General features: G+C 40.4%; 1 protein-coding gene across 1 annotated transcript; it reads left to right on the forward strand.

Moving 5' to 3' along the window:
* The first annotated feature begins 5,146 nt into the window (after positions 1 to 5,146).
* On the forward strand, positions 5,147 to 17,935 carry prom2 (prominin 2). Its single transcript, XM_075478243.1, has 24 exons — positions 5,147 to 5,282; positions 6,172 to 6,506; positions 7,720 to 7,781; positions 8,100 to 8,305; positions 8,512 to 8,632; positions 9,062 to 9,125; positions 9,228 to 9,317; positions 11,267 to 11,463; positions 12,191 to 12,265; positions 12,562 to 12,625; positions 12,753 to 12,909; positions 12,994 to 13,146; positions 13,242 to 13,365; positions 14,207 to 14,286; positions 14,518 to 14,602; positions 14,701 to 14,844; positions 14,928 to 14,996; positions 15,078 to 15,167; positions 15,281 to 15,334; positions 15,430 to 15,510; positions 16,414 to 16,482; positions 16,572 to 16,661; positions 16,784 to 16,890; positions 16,985 to 17,935. The coding sequence occupies exons 2-24, from the start codon at positions 6,239 to 6,241 to the stop codon at positions 17,064 to 17,066; spliced, it is 2,532 nt and encodes an 843-aa protein (XP_075334358.1). The 5' UTR covers positions 5,147 to 5,282; positions 6,172 to 6,238; the 3' UTR covers positions 17,067 to 17,935.

Raw genomic sequence — 17,935 nt, forward strand, 5'->3', positions numbered from 1 at the left:
CTCGCCCCCCTCACTCAAGCCTACAGAGGACAGCTGGAGAGTATCCTCACCACTGGCATCACTGTGGTATGGAAATGCCACCCAGGCAGAGAGGAAGGCTCTCCAGAGAGTCATAAAAACTGCAGGGAGGGTTATTAGGACAGATCTTCCATCAATGGACTTCAACAGTGAGCTGTAATATCAATAAGCAATTTAATATTTAAGTCCCTTGAACAACATATGTTGAATGATGAAACAGAAGACCGGTCAATGACGAAGAAAACACAAACTGTCTTGGTCTGTTGAATTAAAACGGCTTGGGGGATATAAATTGGGGCAAGAAAATCCATCTATCAATCCATTCATCGTCTTCCGGGGAAGAAAAATGCAAAGGGGAAATGACAAGGAAGTGAATACAGATTCAAATTCTGTGGTCAAGAAACTAGGGGATGACAGGTTGCTAACCATGGTTAGTTACTACTGGTTCAACATGCCTGTTAAATTCTCCTGATAAAGTTGCTGATGACCAATTGAAACCTGCTGTGTTGATGGTGGATGAGGAAGGCCTGTTGAACACAAATGCTTCACCTTCTCTTTTAAGTCCCTTTGTTCTTCAGGATTTTAACGAGGAGACTTTGATCAAGGTGCGTCTGGCACAACTGCAAATAGAGCTCCAGGTCCAAGCCCATCGGACAGAGTTTGAGCCTTGTAAGCAGGAGTTGGAGGCAGAAGCGGAGAAAGCTGTAAACAGAGAGTGGGAGCATGGAATTTCCTCCTCCTCCTCCTTGATAAACACACACCAGGTGTAGCTCTGATTGCAGAAGGAGCAGCAGCTTCAGTTGCAAACTGAAAAGGAAATCAGATGGTACCAGCTAGAGTTACAAGCACACATTTGTGGAATCTCTACACTGCCTCACAGGACTGCTAATGTAACTCTTTAATCAGATTCCACTATGACTTCTTCTGTCTGTACTACACCCTCTTCACCAGTAAGTTTAAGTTCAATTGATTCAATGAACTTAAAATCAATCATTCAATTGATTGATGTGAGTAAACACCTTATCTGTTTTGTGAATCAGAAGTTGATTCATATTTAAACGTGTTTGAGTGTGTTGCTGCTTTGCTGCATCGGCCACCGGAGGGTCTGGCATCTGCTACTTTGGTGTAAATTAGTAGGAAAAGGCCCAAGAAGACTGTTCCACTTTGTCTTTGGGGGATAGCTTGAAACATGTTGTGCAAACAGCAATCGTCACTGCACATGAGCTCGTTCCAGAAGCGCACTGACGGCGCTTTCGTAGTCACAAGTAAATGGCAAATCAAACTTTTGTAGAGTTTGCTAGAGAAAAGGCAACTCTTTTTGAAAAGAGGTGTGCAATGAGTAAAGTTTCTGATTGTGATGCATTATGTGAACCAGTGCTAGTACAGTGGAAGGCAAAATGCTTATGGATTTTGAAAAAGACAACCGTGCTGCGATGAAAATTCGAACACACTTCCACTAAGCTGGGATGCGGGTGTGCAACACTGAAACACAAATGTTCTAGAAATAAATTACGAAAAGTACTTTGCCAATTGCAATCTTATAATGTATTATATATCATATTAGAGATAATATAGATCTCAAAGTCAACAACTGAAAAAGGACAGAAAAAAGTGAAATATTTTGTTGTCACAGGCTACTTATACTCATCGTCCTGTCCTCATTTATCTGCATGAAGCAGTTGGGATGACTTGAAAATAATCGAGCGTTGCAATGAAGGTTACGGCCGCTTGGAATTGTGAGACGAAATGATCTCCTTTCTTTCATAAAGGCTGGTCTGTCATATCCTGTGCTAAAAGAGATAATTAAGGAATCATTGGAGCTTCTTGCAAATATTGTCCGTATAATATCTCTCTGTATAGTATGTTACTTTGAGCTTTGCCTTAATTGTTGTTGCACTTTGTGTCATTCTATGTATTGCACTGGGATTCCGCGTGGAAAAACATTCAACTATATGCTCTGTATGCAGCAGAATGACATTAAAGCTTCTTGATTATTTCCTTTAGTATGCAGAGAATTTGAACAGCTCTTACCTTGGCTGCTACTTTGATACTTCTGGGCTGTTTTGCTCATTCAGGAAAGTTCCAAAACAGATTTGACTGTTCGACTGGACACCAAGTCTTTGACTCTGTCTGATGTGCTTTCTTTAAATGAGAAGTCTTCCTGGCATGCCAGCACTTTGGATCAAGGAGTGAAAATGGGCCAGAAGGATTGAACTTGAATTGCATTGGTAACACGATTAAATCAAAGAACGTTGGCGTTCCGTCTGAAATCTGCTTGCTTTTGACACTTGAGGCCCTTCCTGCTGCTCAGAAATCGGATTCCTCACCGGAGGGAAGTGGTTCGCCTTGCTTCTGGATGATGGTGTCTTGATGCACATAAGTTAATTAAACATAAAAAGCTGGTAAAACGTGAATTTGAGAATACATGTACCAACTAGGACAGTTTACATGACCGTTGTACTTCTAGTTTACTGTCACCATGTGTTACCTGTTGCACACAACTACCCGTTGTCAGGGTAAGCTTTAAAAACCTTTACAAAAGTAAAGTACTCGGCTCTTTTTCTTGGCTGGGGTTAAAGGTTGATGTGAAGTTTTGCCGTACCTGTAAGATCTGTCAAATCCCAGAAATGCCTAACCAAGTAGTTCCTCCTGCCCCCCATTGTCCCATCCCAGTACTTGGTGAACCATTTGAACATGTGACTGTGGAATCCCCCCTTTTTTTTTTTTTTGTACAAACTCTTCAAACAAGTCACGCAAACCCTTTGCCTCGCATTGAAGATTGTGTGGACCAAGTCAGTTGTTTCTTATGTAAGCAAGTTGGACCTCCTCAAGGAATGTGGCCGGGTCCCACTGACCCGGTAAGATTCAGAAATCGCAGAATTTGTTCAATTTGATCCCCTGCTACAGTATACTGTGATGGCCTTTGGAATGAAAAACCTGTCCTGCCACTCTGCCTGTGGAGGTCATCACGGATCACAACGCTCTTATATTTTAGTCAGGTGTGTACAACGGCAATTAGCGACTGCTGAGGCAGGTATGAAATTGTTAAAATTAGATTTTGAAATGCAGCATGAAAAACAACGTAACAACATTGTAGCTGATGTCCCCTATAGGGTGTAATTTGTGCCAAGGTGAACGAACATATTTGTCCTTATGAGGGTGTTGCGTTGATGCGTGCTGCTCCATTTCCCAGATCAAACTCCTCCCCTCCTGCTCCTTGTTCCATTCCAGCAGATCACGGCTCAGGACCGGGAATCTACCCCTCTGTGCTCTTTGGTCAGTCGGTTCCCGCTTACACCCTGTCTTTGTGTCAGCCTTAAACTTTTTGTTGGCCTTGGTTGTAGATATTTGTATATAAATCCTTGGTTTTGTGTTGTTTTGTTTTTTTTGGTCGATTGTACCAATTTTCTCCTGTTTATGTTGAAGTTGGGGAGATGAGTTGTAGATTTGTATAATTTCCTTTTTTTATTTATTTATTTATTTTTATGGTTTAGTCAGTTATGCATTTATGTTATCGTTTTGGGATATTTTGTTGTTGGCCTTGATGCTCCCTGAAGAAATGGTGCCATTCTATTTTAAATTACTAACCAAAAAGAACACAATAAAAAGATAAACTTGCTAAGACTGTCTCTTTGTTCCCCGTCTAGGATCCAAATTTAATTTGGAGGGAATAAATGGGTCAATATGATGTACAGGAAAATAATACATAAATTCAAACAGGGGTAATAAATGAACAAAGCAAGAAAATAAATATGAAAACAGTTTTTCCACATTCCAATGCACTTTAATTATTTGATTAATGATCAATTAATTTAAGAAGCATTTATCATAAAATTATTTAGCCATTAATATCTTTTTACACTTATTTTTGGATTATGGCAGTTTCAGTCCTCCACGCTTTTTACAGTACAAATTGATTTAAATTCACATACAGTAGAGGTTATTGTTATTTCAGGAAGATGGAATAATTTATGATAATCATTTATAATAATAATAAATTTATTTATATAGCACCTTTCATACATAAAATGTAGCTCAAAGTGCTTAACAAATAAGATCAATATAAAAAGTAAAGCAATAAAGTAGCACAATAGAACAAGTCACTCGGGGGGGACAGAGCGAGGAGGAAACAGACACAAACCAAAGACAAAGCATTAAAAATAAAAAATTAAAATGAATTTACCAATAAAATATAGAAACATCAAATGCAATATACAAATAGTAATAATAATAATAATAATAATAAAATCCATAAAACTAGTGGAAGGTGAGGATTTAGGGACTGCGAAGCCATGTTCAGGGGGCCAAGGCCACACGTCAAGTATTCTTTTGGTAGATGTAGGGATCAGTTTGTAAGCGATGACACTGTTAAGGTAAACCAGGAACGAGAGGTTGGTAAGTGTATACCTCATGATGAAGACGAGAACAGACACACTTTCTTTAATTCCATTGGTTGAGGTTTGATAAGGATGTTAGATTTAAAGTGCCGTCATCATGCAAATGCGTCCCTGTAACAACAGAGCATTATGTGTCCCTGCAGGTTGGGGAGCCATTTTATTTTTATTTTTTTGCCAACTGAATCTCATGAGCATTGATGAAAAGAAGGAAAACGGTCCTCACGTCAAATTGGGGTCTCTGCAGGAGTGGGGTACAAGTGCCTAATATAACTATTTGGTCCAAGTGTGGTTGTTCTTCACCTGGAAGTAGTTTATCATGAGCTCTAGTTCAGTCAGCCAAACAGTGGTTATATGTTTGTTTTGACATCTTCAGCTGCAGAGTCATCGTGTATATCTTTGTTTTTTGCTGGTAATTAGCAGATATGCTGAATTATTTCTATCCACCTTTAGATAGTTCACATTCCCACAACTCCATCCTTGATCTGTGTGTTTCAGCCCTGCCTTTACTGTGTGGACACTGCATATCCTCTTACAGGTCTCAGAATCCAGGAAACCAGACTGGGAAAATCCCAGATCAAACAGTTTCTTTGACGATAACCATACCTATCCTTTATTACTTCTCTACGTCTTACATGTCCCTCCCTCCCTCTATCCCTATTTCACTTTTGTAAGACCCTCCCTTTCTCTCTCCTCCAATCCATTTTCACGCTTCCTCTCTCCTCGCTGCCAGTGCTCTGCAGGCTTGCACACAGTCAACTTCACGACAGGATCAGCTCATATCTGGTTTCTTATATGTAACTGAGAGAGTTGCACACCCCTCACGGAATAACTGGAGATCATATCAGCACAAGTGTCCTGCAAAGAAAGGTGAGTGGAATGAAAGAGAACGGCTACATGCTCACTCTGGTGTCCTTGCTGCTTCATTCTCAATTTCTTCTACATTTCTATTCTTTTCTGATCTCCGGTTTTTCACTTTGATATCACTCACATTCTTACCTCAGCGCCCAGATGTGGAGGAAATAGTGGAACTGTTTGTATCCACAATCCTGGTATGTAAATTACTTGTCCTCTGACTGACAGTTTGGTAAATAATAATAATTGATGATCTCAATTCAAACCGACTGACTATTTTGAGCATAAATGGAAGTGTATTTGTCTGGTTGGGTTATGGTCTACTTATCATTATCAAGCAATTTAGTTATGAGAGAGAAAATATGGCAATGTTAAAACATTGTGAACTTTGTAAGGGCTGATAGTCTCCTACTCTGTTTATCCCAAATCAAGCTTGTCTGTCGGAGTTAATGCAGGTAGCTCAGGCAGGTTAAGCTTGTGTGTGTTTACACTGAACACAGCTCTGACGGGCTGCATTAATTTTTCCTGACTTTTTCCTGTAACTTTTAAAAAGTCAGCGCTTTCTGTGCTCCACGACAGTCGCCAGATAAGTGCAGTGAGAAACAGAAGCTTGAAGGGCAATGTGCTTTTAGAGGCTACAAAGGGGTTGACTTAACATTTATAGTAGATTTCCTATTTATAAAAGGCCATTGTTGTGGTACTTCTGCATGACGGCAGCATTTCTTTCCATTGACACGCTGTGGCTGACCTCTGTCTTTGTGACTCAGTCTGTTTTTTTTTTTTTTTTTTTTTTTTTTTAAACAAGGTTCCAATGCAATCTCGGATTCTTCCTCCTTTTATGGCTGTACCATTGTTTAAAGTATTCTCTTTCCTCTTTTTTTTTTTTTTTTACTGATGCAATCAGACAGCGCTTATGCCATGAGTTAATCGCTCTTCAAGGCTGCTTTCTTCTGCCGAACATTTCTCCTGCCATGTACGAGGGGTTCTCTTACAATATGTGGAGTTGGAGGTGGCGGTGCCGAGCAGGGGCGTTCAGGGGTGCTCTCGCAGTGATGCTGCTGGGGCTCGGCTTCGCCCAGACTGTCCATCAACAGGACACCTGTCCAGCAGCTGAGGCCCCGCGGAACCTCACCCAACCTCTGTATAAGGCCACAGCAAAGGAAGGCCCTGGTGTGGGCTTTCTGTCAGCCTTGGTCCAGTCCTTCCTCAACACTGTCCAGTCGAAACCATTTCCTAAAGGTAAGTGAAATCAGTGAAGATCACTCATGGAAAGACGTCTTGAATCTCTGCTGTTGTGTGTTGATGCTTTGTCCCTTCACTAGTCAGTCAGTAGCTTCTGTATCTTCTGCGTCCAGCTCATATAAACAAATTAGATGCAATTTAAACCACATTAAAATCCTGTGGATTTCTTGCTGTGTGCTGGGCAACGTATTTCTGCTGGGCCACACCCGAAGCAGCAGAAAACCTTCGCAACAGCTCTGTGCTTTTAATGTCAGTACAAATAGACGTGACCGGTCAATCAGTAAGTCGGTGTAATTTCTTTCATTTTTGCTCAGTCAATCTTTAACCTTTTATGTTCTCTGTATTTAGGCCACTTGTTTCCCAGCTCAAGCCACACCTGCAGTCTTTCGTCTGTTCCATTTTGAAATGTTGTAAACCCTTCTCTATTTTACATATTACTTCCTAATTTGTATTGATTTAAAAAAGAGAGAACAAATAGACACAAAACCCCGCTGACAACCTTTTGACCAGATCAAACTCATAGTAAACTCACTGATGGTTATCTGTTATTGATGTTATGAGTAGATTTCAACCAATAGCCACTTAATAATGTAGAAATAAACATACGGGACCCTTTGAAACATTTAATTTTAAATCAGAGGTGTCAACCAATGCGTAAACACACATTGACTAATGATAAAGGACAAAGAGCTTGATGGTTTACTGGAGACGGGGCTTCTGTGTCACCACAATCCATTAACTCTGAGTTCATAAATGTTTAAAAGTAAAATGATAGAGAAGTGTATTTATGGCAGGCTGCTCTCTGTCAAACAGGTGGTAAGAACTATACAAATAGCTTCTGTGAAGAGTACCTGAACGTGTCTTCTCAGTTGCTTTTTTGATGTTTGTGTGTGTGTGCGAATAAAATCGACAACAGGGTTCAGAGGCACCATAAACAAAGAGGTTTTCTATTGTTTTTCTTTGTGAGCAAAATTAATTCACTCTCTGTCCTGGTTTCCTTGTTAACCGCAAGATGTTGGTGTCAAATTTCCTCCTTCACAATATAAAAGATTAAAATGTTTGTACACGGAACAGGACAGATTGTCGCTTTTTGTACACATAAATGGATAGGATGGAGCATAGAAAATTAATACTCTGTGTGTCTCAAGTTATTTGGTAATTCAAAACTAACTTTTTTTTTTTTTTTTTTCCCCCAACCGTTTCCCTCTAGATTTGGTCTTGAAAATAATCCGTGATCCAAACGTGTTGTCAGATAATGAAAGCATCAAAGAAGTAAGTGAATATATATATATATATGAGGAAGGAAAAAAACAGACCCGGCCTCTTTTTGGCCCTTTTACCTGGTAATCTGAAAATGTTGAATCATCATTCTGTGAATATATGTACTCAGTACACTGAAGTCCCTTTTATACGCTGTGATTGTGGACTGTCACACATTTAAGAGAAACTACCATTAAGTGATGTCCGACTGGAATTTGACGTCACAACTGACCACAAACAGCGGCCATAACCATAACCCCTAACCTTGAAATTGCTGCTTATGCCACTTTAATTGTAATTTCTGTTTGTATGTGTGTGTTTTGTATTCAGGCTTTGGTTTATGAAGTAGGTTTCCTGGTGTGTATTGCCATTGGCATCCTGTACATCGTCCTGATGCCCATAGTTGGTCTCTTCCTGGCTTGCTGTCGCTGCTGTGGCAACTGTGGTGGGAAGATGTACCAGAAGCAGACATCCTCCATTCACTGTCACAGAAGAACGCTCTACTTGGGCACATTCGTCACTACAGTCATTATTTTGTGAGTGTGAGTGTGTCTGAGTGTCTGAGTGTGCTCTTGTGTTTTTTTTTTTGAGCCTCGTGACGATGTGTCATCTGTAATTGGACAGCTTGAATGTGCGTGGCTCACTGCCCGTGTGGGTCCCATTTGGATCCACCACATGTTCACGACACAAATGTAACTATTTCTACATGCGTGTTTTTGTGTCGTTTCTTTCTTTTATACAGTGCAGGGAACATCTGTATGTTCAGAAGCAACGAAGCTCTTAAAGTGAGTGTGGAGCAGGGTCCAGTGGAGCTCAGGAACACTATTAGCAACATCGGCACCTTCTTCACTGCTGTGCCTAAGGCAAGTGTGAACTTGTTTATGATCAATGTATGAAAATACGCACTGGTCAAATAGCGGTGATGTCAGCACAGCTGCATTCATTTCCCCTTGTCTTTATTCTTTGTGTTCACGTTGAAACCATAAGTAATCTAGTAAGTAGGTTACACGTTAAAGTTTGCACCCTTGCCATCAATATGGAGTGAGTCAACAGCTTTTGTGTGGGATGTAAACAATTCTCCAGTCAGTCCACTGATTTAAGACGAGCTCTTTGTTCTGCAGTGTCAACATGCTTATCTCAAAATACAAGGGAGGTGGAAAAGTTTGAAGTAGAAGGCCTTATATTTATCTGTGAGACCTTTTAAGCTCCATTAGTGCATGTGCTGTATGTTGTAGGAGGGCTAATATCTTATGCACACTTTGACAGTTTGTTTTTCCTCTGCCTGTCTCCAGCAAGTCGATGATGTGGTGGATGAGAGCAGCAAAGCCGTATATGAAGTTACCAGAAACTTGGATGGTAAGAACAAGGAAACTTGTGATGTGAAAACAGAGGAACTACTTCATTTCCACTATTGTAGCGCAGCTGACCTTCTAACACTGGTTTGCTTTTATGTGACAGCCATTGGAGCTCAGCTGGGAACAGAAATCCAGCGGCGCTTCAGAGGAACCCTGGATCCAGCGCTGCACTCGGTTAAACGTTTGAACCAAGGTAAGGTGTGCCTGCATGGTCTGTCCTGCGTAAGTGTGAGCATGTAAATGCTTGTTTTCATATTTGAAAGGTATCATGTGGGTGGGTCTGCGCACTGCTTTTAGTTTCTTCCTCTCACAATGAAAAGTTTAGAATTAGGTCTTGGATTTCTTAGAATTTTTGGATACGTTCTGTTTTGAAGAGTTGTTGGGTTAGTTCAAGGCAAACACAAGAAACTTGTGCTCAAGAAAAAAACTGGACTAGACTAAGTGAATAATTAAAGTACCAGTTATTCTTGTGCTTTGTTGGCAAGTCAAAGGGCTCTGTCAGATCATTTTGCTCCAAACCCTGACATGACCTCTTAAACATTTAGCACTTTCCATAGTTTTTATTTTTTATTTTTTTAAACACAACATCAGCTTCCATGTGGTTACCAAAAAAGTAGATGCAGTGTTTTATAATGTGCATCTTCCATGACTGAAAACTTTGAATAGTTTAAAGGCAGCCCGTCTTCATCTACAGCATCTGCTCCAGAGTGCTTCAGTGGGGTTGTAGTTTTCAAATAAAAGCGGTGTTGAAAGGATATCTTGTGAACTGACACCCTACCTGGAGACATTCCTGTGCCCGGGAGCCCATTGTGTCTGATTCTGCTTACCAGCTAAAAAAAACTTGCCCAGGATCTCATTGAAAGCCTTGGAGCACAATGCATGTAAGACATAGAAAAACATTCAGTTATATGTAGTGTATCAGATTAGCATAGCTGCTTTGTGTTTCCAGGGCCTTCACAAGGTATTAACACTGCGACCACTATAGTAAGATCCAAGATATGCATGTACAGGCTAGTTTTCCAGTGAGAACAAAAGAATAAACAGTAGTAGTTTTTCCTTTTTTTCTTCTTCTAGCTAGTATGCCATAAGGACTCAAAATTTAATCCCTTGTCTAAATCAAAATGCTGTGTGTACTGCATATAGTCGCCGATCAGATGCTGACAAACTTCAGTATGTTAGACTTGGAGCATCTCAGAACAAATTCAAAACTTTGTTAATCCAAATGGAGAGTTCCTTTGTAGCTTTTCAAGCCCATTAAAGTATTGAAGGAAAGGGAGGTGTGTCTTTTTTTTTTTTTTTTTTTTTAATTAAGAGGGGAAAAAAAGACAGAAAAGAATCTTGTAAAGAAAAAAGAAAACCACGTGGGAGGAAAATGACTTTTATAGAAACTCAAATGCAAATGATGTACAAAGCAATATGAAAACAAAAAGTCCTGTAAGTCTCTAAAGTAGCAATCATTTAAGATGATTGCCTGTGTTGAGCAGCCTAATAGCAAAAGGAATGAGGGACTTCGAACAGTGATTAGAGTAAATCCGGGTCACATTAAAACATCAACCCAGAGGCAAATGGAGAACTTGATCAAGAATGTGGTCTGGTCGGCTAGCCATTTTCTTTGCTGAACAGTCGCGTGTTACTCCCGAAGGGAGCCTACACTGTTCAGGCTGCTCACAACCTATTAAATCGGCAGATACAAGAAGAGGTTTGAGGGCTTTCTAGAAAAGATTGCTAAAAAATTACATGAGATCGTATCACAGACACGAAAAACGGTTAACTTTCCACATTACGTTAGTCCTTGTTGATATCTGCTGACAATCATTTGTACGTTGACAGCAGGACACAACCCTGAGCTTAATATGTACTTTAAGGTCTGGTGCTGTACATGGGTCCATTCACCTGAACCTGTTGGGCTCTGTCAGTTAGAAAATCTAAAAACAGCAATAAAAGCTGATCAGGTCATTTCAAATGGTTCAAAAAATGTTTATGCTGAAATCTATCTACTGAAAGTTTCTACGTTTTTCACCTGCTTATTTTCACATTGAAGCCAAGTAGCAGCATTAATGTCACCAGCTTGTCTAAAGATAATGGTCTTCCAAAGGCTTGCATACAGTCATTAATATTGGCCTTTTTCCTTTGAATGAGCAGAGATTTCAAACACCAGTGTTCAACTGGACAAGCTGAACTTGTCTTTGGCTGAGCTGCAGTCCAGCGCTGACCGTCTCCAGGCCAACATCACTGCTGTTAAAAATGAGATCAATCAGACGCTGTCCAATCCAAGGTGCCGTAACTGCAGCAACATAAGTAACGAGCTGCAGAAACTAACACTGGATACCACCATTACTGTAAGTGCTAATTTGGTGTAACCTAATAACACAACATGAATCATCTTGTGTTTTTTTTCTGTTTTCTTTTTTTAGTTTTTTTTGTCCTCTTGAAGATTTGAATTGGCTCCCTGAATGGCCGCATTACAAAGGCAATTAGAATGAACACAAAAGGTTTACTGAACAATCCACTCCTGTGAGCTGAAGTGTTTTATGGAAGAGATGAGTCGGTTGTGACTGCTCAGGCTAAAAAATGCAAACTGAGAATCACCAGCGCTCAGCCACGGTTTCATAACAAAACGGGAAGAATCGTTACTGCAATCAAAGTGCTCTTGACGTAGGCAGTGACAGGGTGACAGATGATGATTGTTAGTCATTTTTTACTTTATCTGAACAGCTGGCTTCTCTTCCTCCACACCTCCTACGCCTCTCTTTCTCTGGCACTCTTTTCCTTTAGTCATCTCTTCTTTGCTCTTATCTCTTCATCGTTATTCAAGAGAATTTATTTCAGTTCAACGTCTATTCTTCATCATGACAGCAAGAACAGAACACTGACAGAAGCATCTATTTTTGTTAGGATTCAGCTCATTTATGACCTGGCAGCTCTGTCATAACATCAGTGAGAACTTAATGGCTTGTTTTATTTTTTTTCTTTCCACTCTGCTGCCCCCTGCTGTCAGTTTGAGGTAAGACACTTGTTTCCTGGTCTCACTCATGTTGCGCGTGTGCGTCTTGTTGCTTCCCGCAGACTCCCAGCCTGAGAGAATTTCAGTCTGCAGTGGATGAAGTCATCCAAATTAATCTCCAGTCCAAAATCGATGAGGTCAGTGACTTTCCCTGAATGTAAACGTGAATTGTGGAGAGGTTTTCACCAAAGATAATGTCATTAAATGCGCTGGATAGATTCATTTACCCAGCGAGGCTGCGCTGTTTGGCGTACACTTTGAGGTGAAGTGTGTAAATGGGCGTAGAATTGGCCAAATCTCTGGCAGACAAGCACAAAGGAGCTTTTCATAGAAAATATGTTGACAGGAAGGCACATCCAGTAAGTATTCAGTTTTTCCTCTAGAGTAGAAACAACAAAGACATTTCTATAAAACTATTTTCATGACATTGCAGGTGAACCAATATTTCGACAGCATCCCCCAGAGGGTGACCAATGATACCAAAGATGTGGTTCAAAGTGAGCACCCACTTTTGTCTTGAGAAACATTCTTGTATCAAATGAGCTGAATGATCAGTTGGTTTAGAAGATAATGTGTTTGTGTGTTTGTTTCTTTGCTTTTGTGGATTATTTTATTTATTTTTAGGCAGCAAACGGCAGCTGGATGACATAAAGGGACAGATTTCCGAGGTTTCCAGTGAAATCCAACTGTCAGCTTTGGGAAATGTGTCGGGGTCTCTCGACCAGGTGCAGAGTGAGATCGACAGGGTCTTACCTGAGGTAGAGCGAGCGGAGCATATCAGGTAAACGTGGAAGCTGAGGAAAAAAAAAAAAGTCAATCGGTGAAGGAAAGAAAAACCAATAATCATTCGGCCATACTTCCACAGGTGGGCTGTGTGTGTGGCCCTGTCCTGCGCGGTCCTCCTGGTGGTAGTATGTGACCTTCTGGGTTTGGTCCTTGGCCCTCTGGGCCTGAACCCAAAGGCAGACCCCAAAAAGCGCTCCTGCACAGCAGACTGCGGAGGCACCTTCCTCATGATGTGAGTGCTTAGTGGACTGAGCTGATGCACGAGTCAGTTCAAAGCATTTCACTTCCTGAGATCTTCTTTGACCTCTGACTTGGATGTCCTTGCAGGGGTGCAGGTTTCAGCTTCCTCTTCTCCTGGCTGCTCATGTTGTTGGTGCTCCTGCTGTTCTTGCTTGGTGGAAACGTTTACACCCTGCTCTGTCGGCCATGGAACAACGGACAGCTGCTCAAGGTAGTGACACGCAGCCGCACACACAAGAAAGAAACAAAAGATGAACCCTAATACAACCACAATCCCCAATAAGTCGGGGCGATGATTTGCAAATCTCTTTAACCACTTTTTCCTTCATAATACAACATAGAAAAAATATAAAAAGCTGAAAGCGAAACATTTGATTGTTTTTTTTCTTTTTAACCTGTTTTGTTACTGTCCAAAGCTATAGATTAAAAAGAAAGAAAAAGCAATTCAGCTCATGGCAATGTGATAACATTCAAGCAGTGACTTGAACAAATATACAGATCTGTACACTTTGTATTTGCAATAATAATTCTAATAACGATGATGATAGGGATTTTCTTTCTTTAACTAATGGGGTGCATGCTTTCCTTTGCACATATTTTCTGTTGTTAGCAGCTTCTTCTTCTGTGTACCTGCTTTTTTTTTTGTTACTTCACCGTCAAAGCCTGAGATGGGAACTTGCACCTTTGCCAGTTTGAATCCCTTTGACCAAATACATGCTGGAGTAATTTACATTCATTTTACATTTATTTCAAAGTTTTAGTCAGCTAACCACTGGTTTGAGTTTTTTTTTTACATCAAAAACTTTCCTAAAAACCTGCTAGGACACAGGTTTGCTGAATTTTTCCACCCTGGGTAGTCAGCAGCTCAGTTGATTTGATAAAGTCGTGGCGAATGAATGTTAGCCCGACTAGGATCCAGATTTTGTTTAGTTTTATTCATGAGTAAACAAGGCAAAAGAAGAAGAAAAATCCTCGTTATTTATTTATTTTTTTTTACAATTGTGCATACATGCTCTCGGGGCATAAAGAGCTGCTATATTTTCTCTCCACAGTTCATTGATACTTCAGGTTTAATTGCAGAGTTGAAAGTAGACCCAGCGTTAGGACTTCAGAACATCTCTGATATCTATAGGTATGTAGAACCAGTTCACCTCTTACAAGAAAACAAGTGCGTGCACACACTTATTTGACACTTTGATTTGCTCTGTTATGACATCCATTCCACATTTTATATATTTTCTGCTTTGTTCATTTTTTTTGTGTGTGTGTCAAAAGTAGTTGCATCTGCCTTGAAAGCCCTTGAAATCTGTAATTGTGATCACGAGAAGTATAAGTAACTTGTATTTGATGGCCATCCTTACAGAGACTGTGAGAACAATCAGCCTCTTTGGACAACATTTCACTTGAACGAACGCGTAGACCTCGATGACCTGCTTAATGTCTCTAAAGTGAGATTCTTTGCCGCCCTTTCAATGGTTGAAAACAAATAGAATGAAAACTTTGATAACATTTTCTTTCTGACCTCTCCTCTAATGGCCACACGCAGTACACAGCGCAGATCCAACGGGATTTTGAGAGCATGAATATCACTCTTACCTCCATCACGTTCCTTAGCCCCGAGATTAAAAACCAACTTGGTGACGCCTCTGCCAAGGCTCAAAATTTTGATGCCACTGCTCTCACACAGCAGGTACGCCTTGCTCATGTCTGTTTGTTGTCGTACCATCTGCAATGTGGAGTTGTGATCCAGCGCTCCTTGCTTCTCTCTTTCAGATGAATAATGTTTCCAACATCAATCTGAACACAACAGCAGATAAACTTGAACTTTTTTCTCGTTCACAAGTGAGTACCATGACATCATCATATAACCCTGCTACTAATAATGTCTACTTTAAACCATATACATTTTTTTTCTATATCTAGGAGGATGACATTAAAGGAGAACTCTTTAACGAAGCCATGAAATTGAGGAAGATCCAAAGTGACATAGAAACGATCATCATACCACAACTGGTGCGTGTTTGACCCATTATCCCATTCTCCTTTTCATATTTTACCTTTGGGATATTCATATAAATCTAAAAAGATATATCGACTGCTTTTTTTTTCTTTTTTTTTGCCCAAAGGGGAACCTAAACTCGTCCATGAGGAGCCTTCAGTCCACTCCAGGAAAGATAAACGTGAGTGTGCTGGCTAACACCTGGAGCTGCTAAGAACAGAGGTCCGTCTCCTCTCTTTTGCTCGGGACTCATTCTGTACTCCGTTTCTCTTTCAGGGAACGGTGGGGGAGGTGCTGAGCAGAGTTGGAACAGCACAAGACTTTCTCAACACAAATACAACACAGATCGTCAAGACCGTGAGTAGAGCCACGGGTCACATGAGTCCGAAGAAATGTGCTCCATGTGGTCTGCTAATGCCTGAGGTCGGTCAGACATTTAGTGAGTGGGGGCAAGGGGGAAGTGCGATGGCTTACTAAGTACCAGTTTGTAGTGAGAACAATGTGCTTGTTGGTTCCACATCCACAGGGCACAAATTACATTTTGCGTCCAGCTGTATTTGTCTTCCGTTGTAGTTGGTTATTTTAGTCACTAGGCGCTGGGTGGTTTAAAGCTGTAACCTTAATTTTAGGGGTCGATCTTTTCTTATGTACAAGTCGGAATAAAATTCTCACAAAAAAATAAAATTCTCACAAAATCAAAGACGGTGGAAGATCTAGCAATTCGTGTGCGTGGGTTTATTTTCCGTGACTGGAAGAGGATTTAAGAAAACCGAACAATCCAGACTAGACATGCATACGTGGAATGTGCTTTCAGTTTTTCTCAGAGCTTTAACAAAGTGGAACAAACACATTTGTCCTGCATTCTAAGAGCTTGGAGTCCTTTGTGTTTAACTGAAACCCAACTCGGTTATCCACCCAGCACTAACATTTTGACATGGCTAATGGTTTACCATCACCTTCCATTTAGATGATAAATGTATATTTTTTTTAACTCATTTTGTGTTACTGCATCTCTTGATATCCTCTCACCTCTCTGTCACGCTTACCCCACTTGGTTGATTCAATTCCGCAAAAATAATAAAATTTCATCTTTAAGAAGAAAACCCATGAGAAGAAAATCAAGATTTTATCCTCCTTGACATGTAAATATACTTCAGGGGGTGGCTTGGCTTTTCACTGATTCCTCATAACTACCCCCTTTAAAGCAGCTGGAAAATGCAGAGAATTTACCCCCCCCCTCTCTCTCTCTCTCAATCCCAGGAGAGCAGAAAGTTTTTGAACTGTCAGCTGGATTATTTCACTACTTATGCTGATTGGGCCAAGCTCACGGTAAAATCTGTTAATATCTCTTCCACTTTTCAAAAGAAACACCCAGTGTTTTTTGCAGTGTTTGCCATGATGCCTGCACTCGTCCTCAGATCACACGGCAGGTGGGCCGCTGCGGGCCTGTGGCGAGTGCTGTGGACTCCGCCGAGGTCATCCTCTGCTCTAACATACTGGAGCCTCTGGTGAGGATCAGAACGTGCTCGTCACAGCTCCAACTGATTCCGCTTTTTTTTTTTTTTCTCCGACAAACTTTAATGTATCTCTCTTTTTCATATACCCCCCCCTCCCACCTTTTTCTTTTTAGAATGCGTTCTGGTTCAGCATGGGCTGGTGCATGATATTCTTCATCCCTAGCATCATCTTTTCTATCAAACTATCAAAGCATTACAGGAGAATGAAGTACACTGATGAGTAAGTAGAACAATCGACCAGACCTGTTTAACACACATCCGTGTGTGTAAATATTACATGACTGTTTTTTTTTTGTTTTTTTTTTTAACTATAGCTTGCTGCCCCCAAATGTCTCCGTCCACAACAATCACATAATGATGAACCACATCCCCCGTGCGCAGATGAAATTCGCCTGAGAGGACGACGGCTTTGAAAGACTGCGAGTACAAATGTCGCATCGCTTGACAAAATCAACCCCCTCGTGACACTCCTGTACGGATGAAAAAAATGGAAAAATTACTGGAGAAAAAATAAAATTCCCCCTCGAGTCTCTTTTTTTTTTTTTTTTTAGCTTGAGTTTTCACCATAAAGTGGGGAGGCAAAGTTACTTATAAAGTGGCCACAGTGTGCACGTTACTTCATTTGGCACATGCTGTATCTCTAAATAAACCTCAGGGGGAACACAGGGAATAAGGAAACATGCAGGGATTTCTGTAAGAATGTTGATTACTGTATTGCGTTAATGTTCTGTATGCATTTCATTAATGAACTGAGCTGCTGCTGACACGTCCCGCTTTCAGGCTAATTTCTAAGCTAATTGTTTGTTAAAGAGTTGATCGCGTTTTTATATTTGGATGAATACTTGTGCTCAGTTCTCTCAGAATGTCTCTGCCTACGCACCAGCTTATGGGGTTTGGCAGCTTATTTCCACTGGGATGTGCCTTTTAAACTGAATTCAGTTTTGCCAGTATGAGAATTTAAATGATTACTCTAAAACTGTTTTTTTTTTTTTTTTTTGTCACGACAATCACTACTGTTTCCAAACTCTTTTTTTTTTTTTTTTTGTTCAAAAAATATTTTTGTAAATCACGTTTTTGACTGTTTATGATTTTCTAAAGTGTTTTTTTTTTTTTTAAACTACATTGTACTAAAGGGTTGATTGTGTTTCCCTGTCACACAGCACTTTACACGGTATGTTTGCTCAGTGAGACTGAAAAAAGGTTGTGAACCCGTCTGTTAGTTTAAAAAATTACTGAGAGTAAAACAAAATTGTTGCTGATCAAAA

Source organism: Odontesthes bonariensis, chromosome 2 (assembly GCF_027942865.1).
Source record: "Odontesthes bonariensis isolate fOdoBon6 chromosome 2, fOdoBon6.hap1, whole genome shotgun sequence".
NCBI classification, from domain to species: Eukaryota; Metazoa; Chordata; class Actinopteri; order Atheriniformes; family Atherinopsidae; genus Odontesthes; species Odontesthes bonariensis.

Bases quoted from the DNA above. Each gene is read 5' to 3' on its own strand.
- prom2 (XM_075478243.1), top strand. From the start codon at position 6,239: ATGTACGAGGGGTTCTCTTACAATATGTGGAGTTGGAGGTGGCGGTGC. The intron at 12,266-12,561 runs GTCAGTGACTTT...ATGACATTGCAG, and splicing joins TCCAGTCCAAAATCGATGAG to GTGAACCAATATTTCGACAG. The intron at 13,147-13,241 runs GTGAGTGCTTAG...ATGTCCTTGCAG, and splicing joins GGAGGCACCTTCCTCATGAT to GGGTGCAGGTTTCAGCTTCC.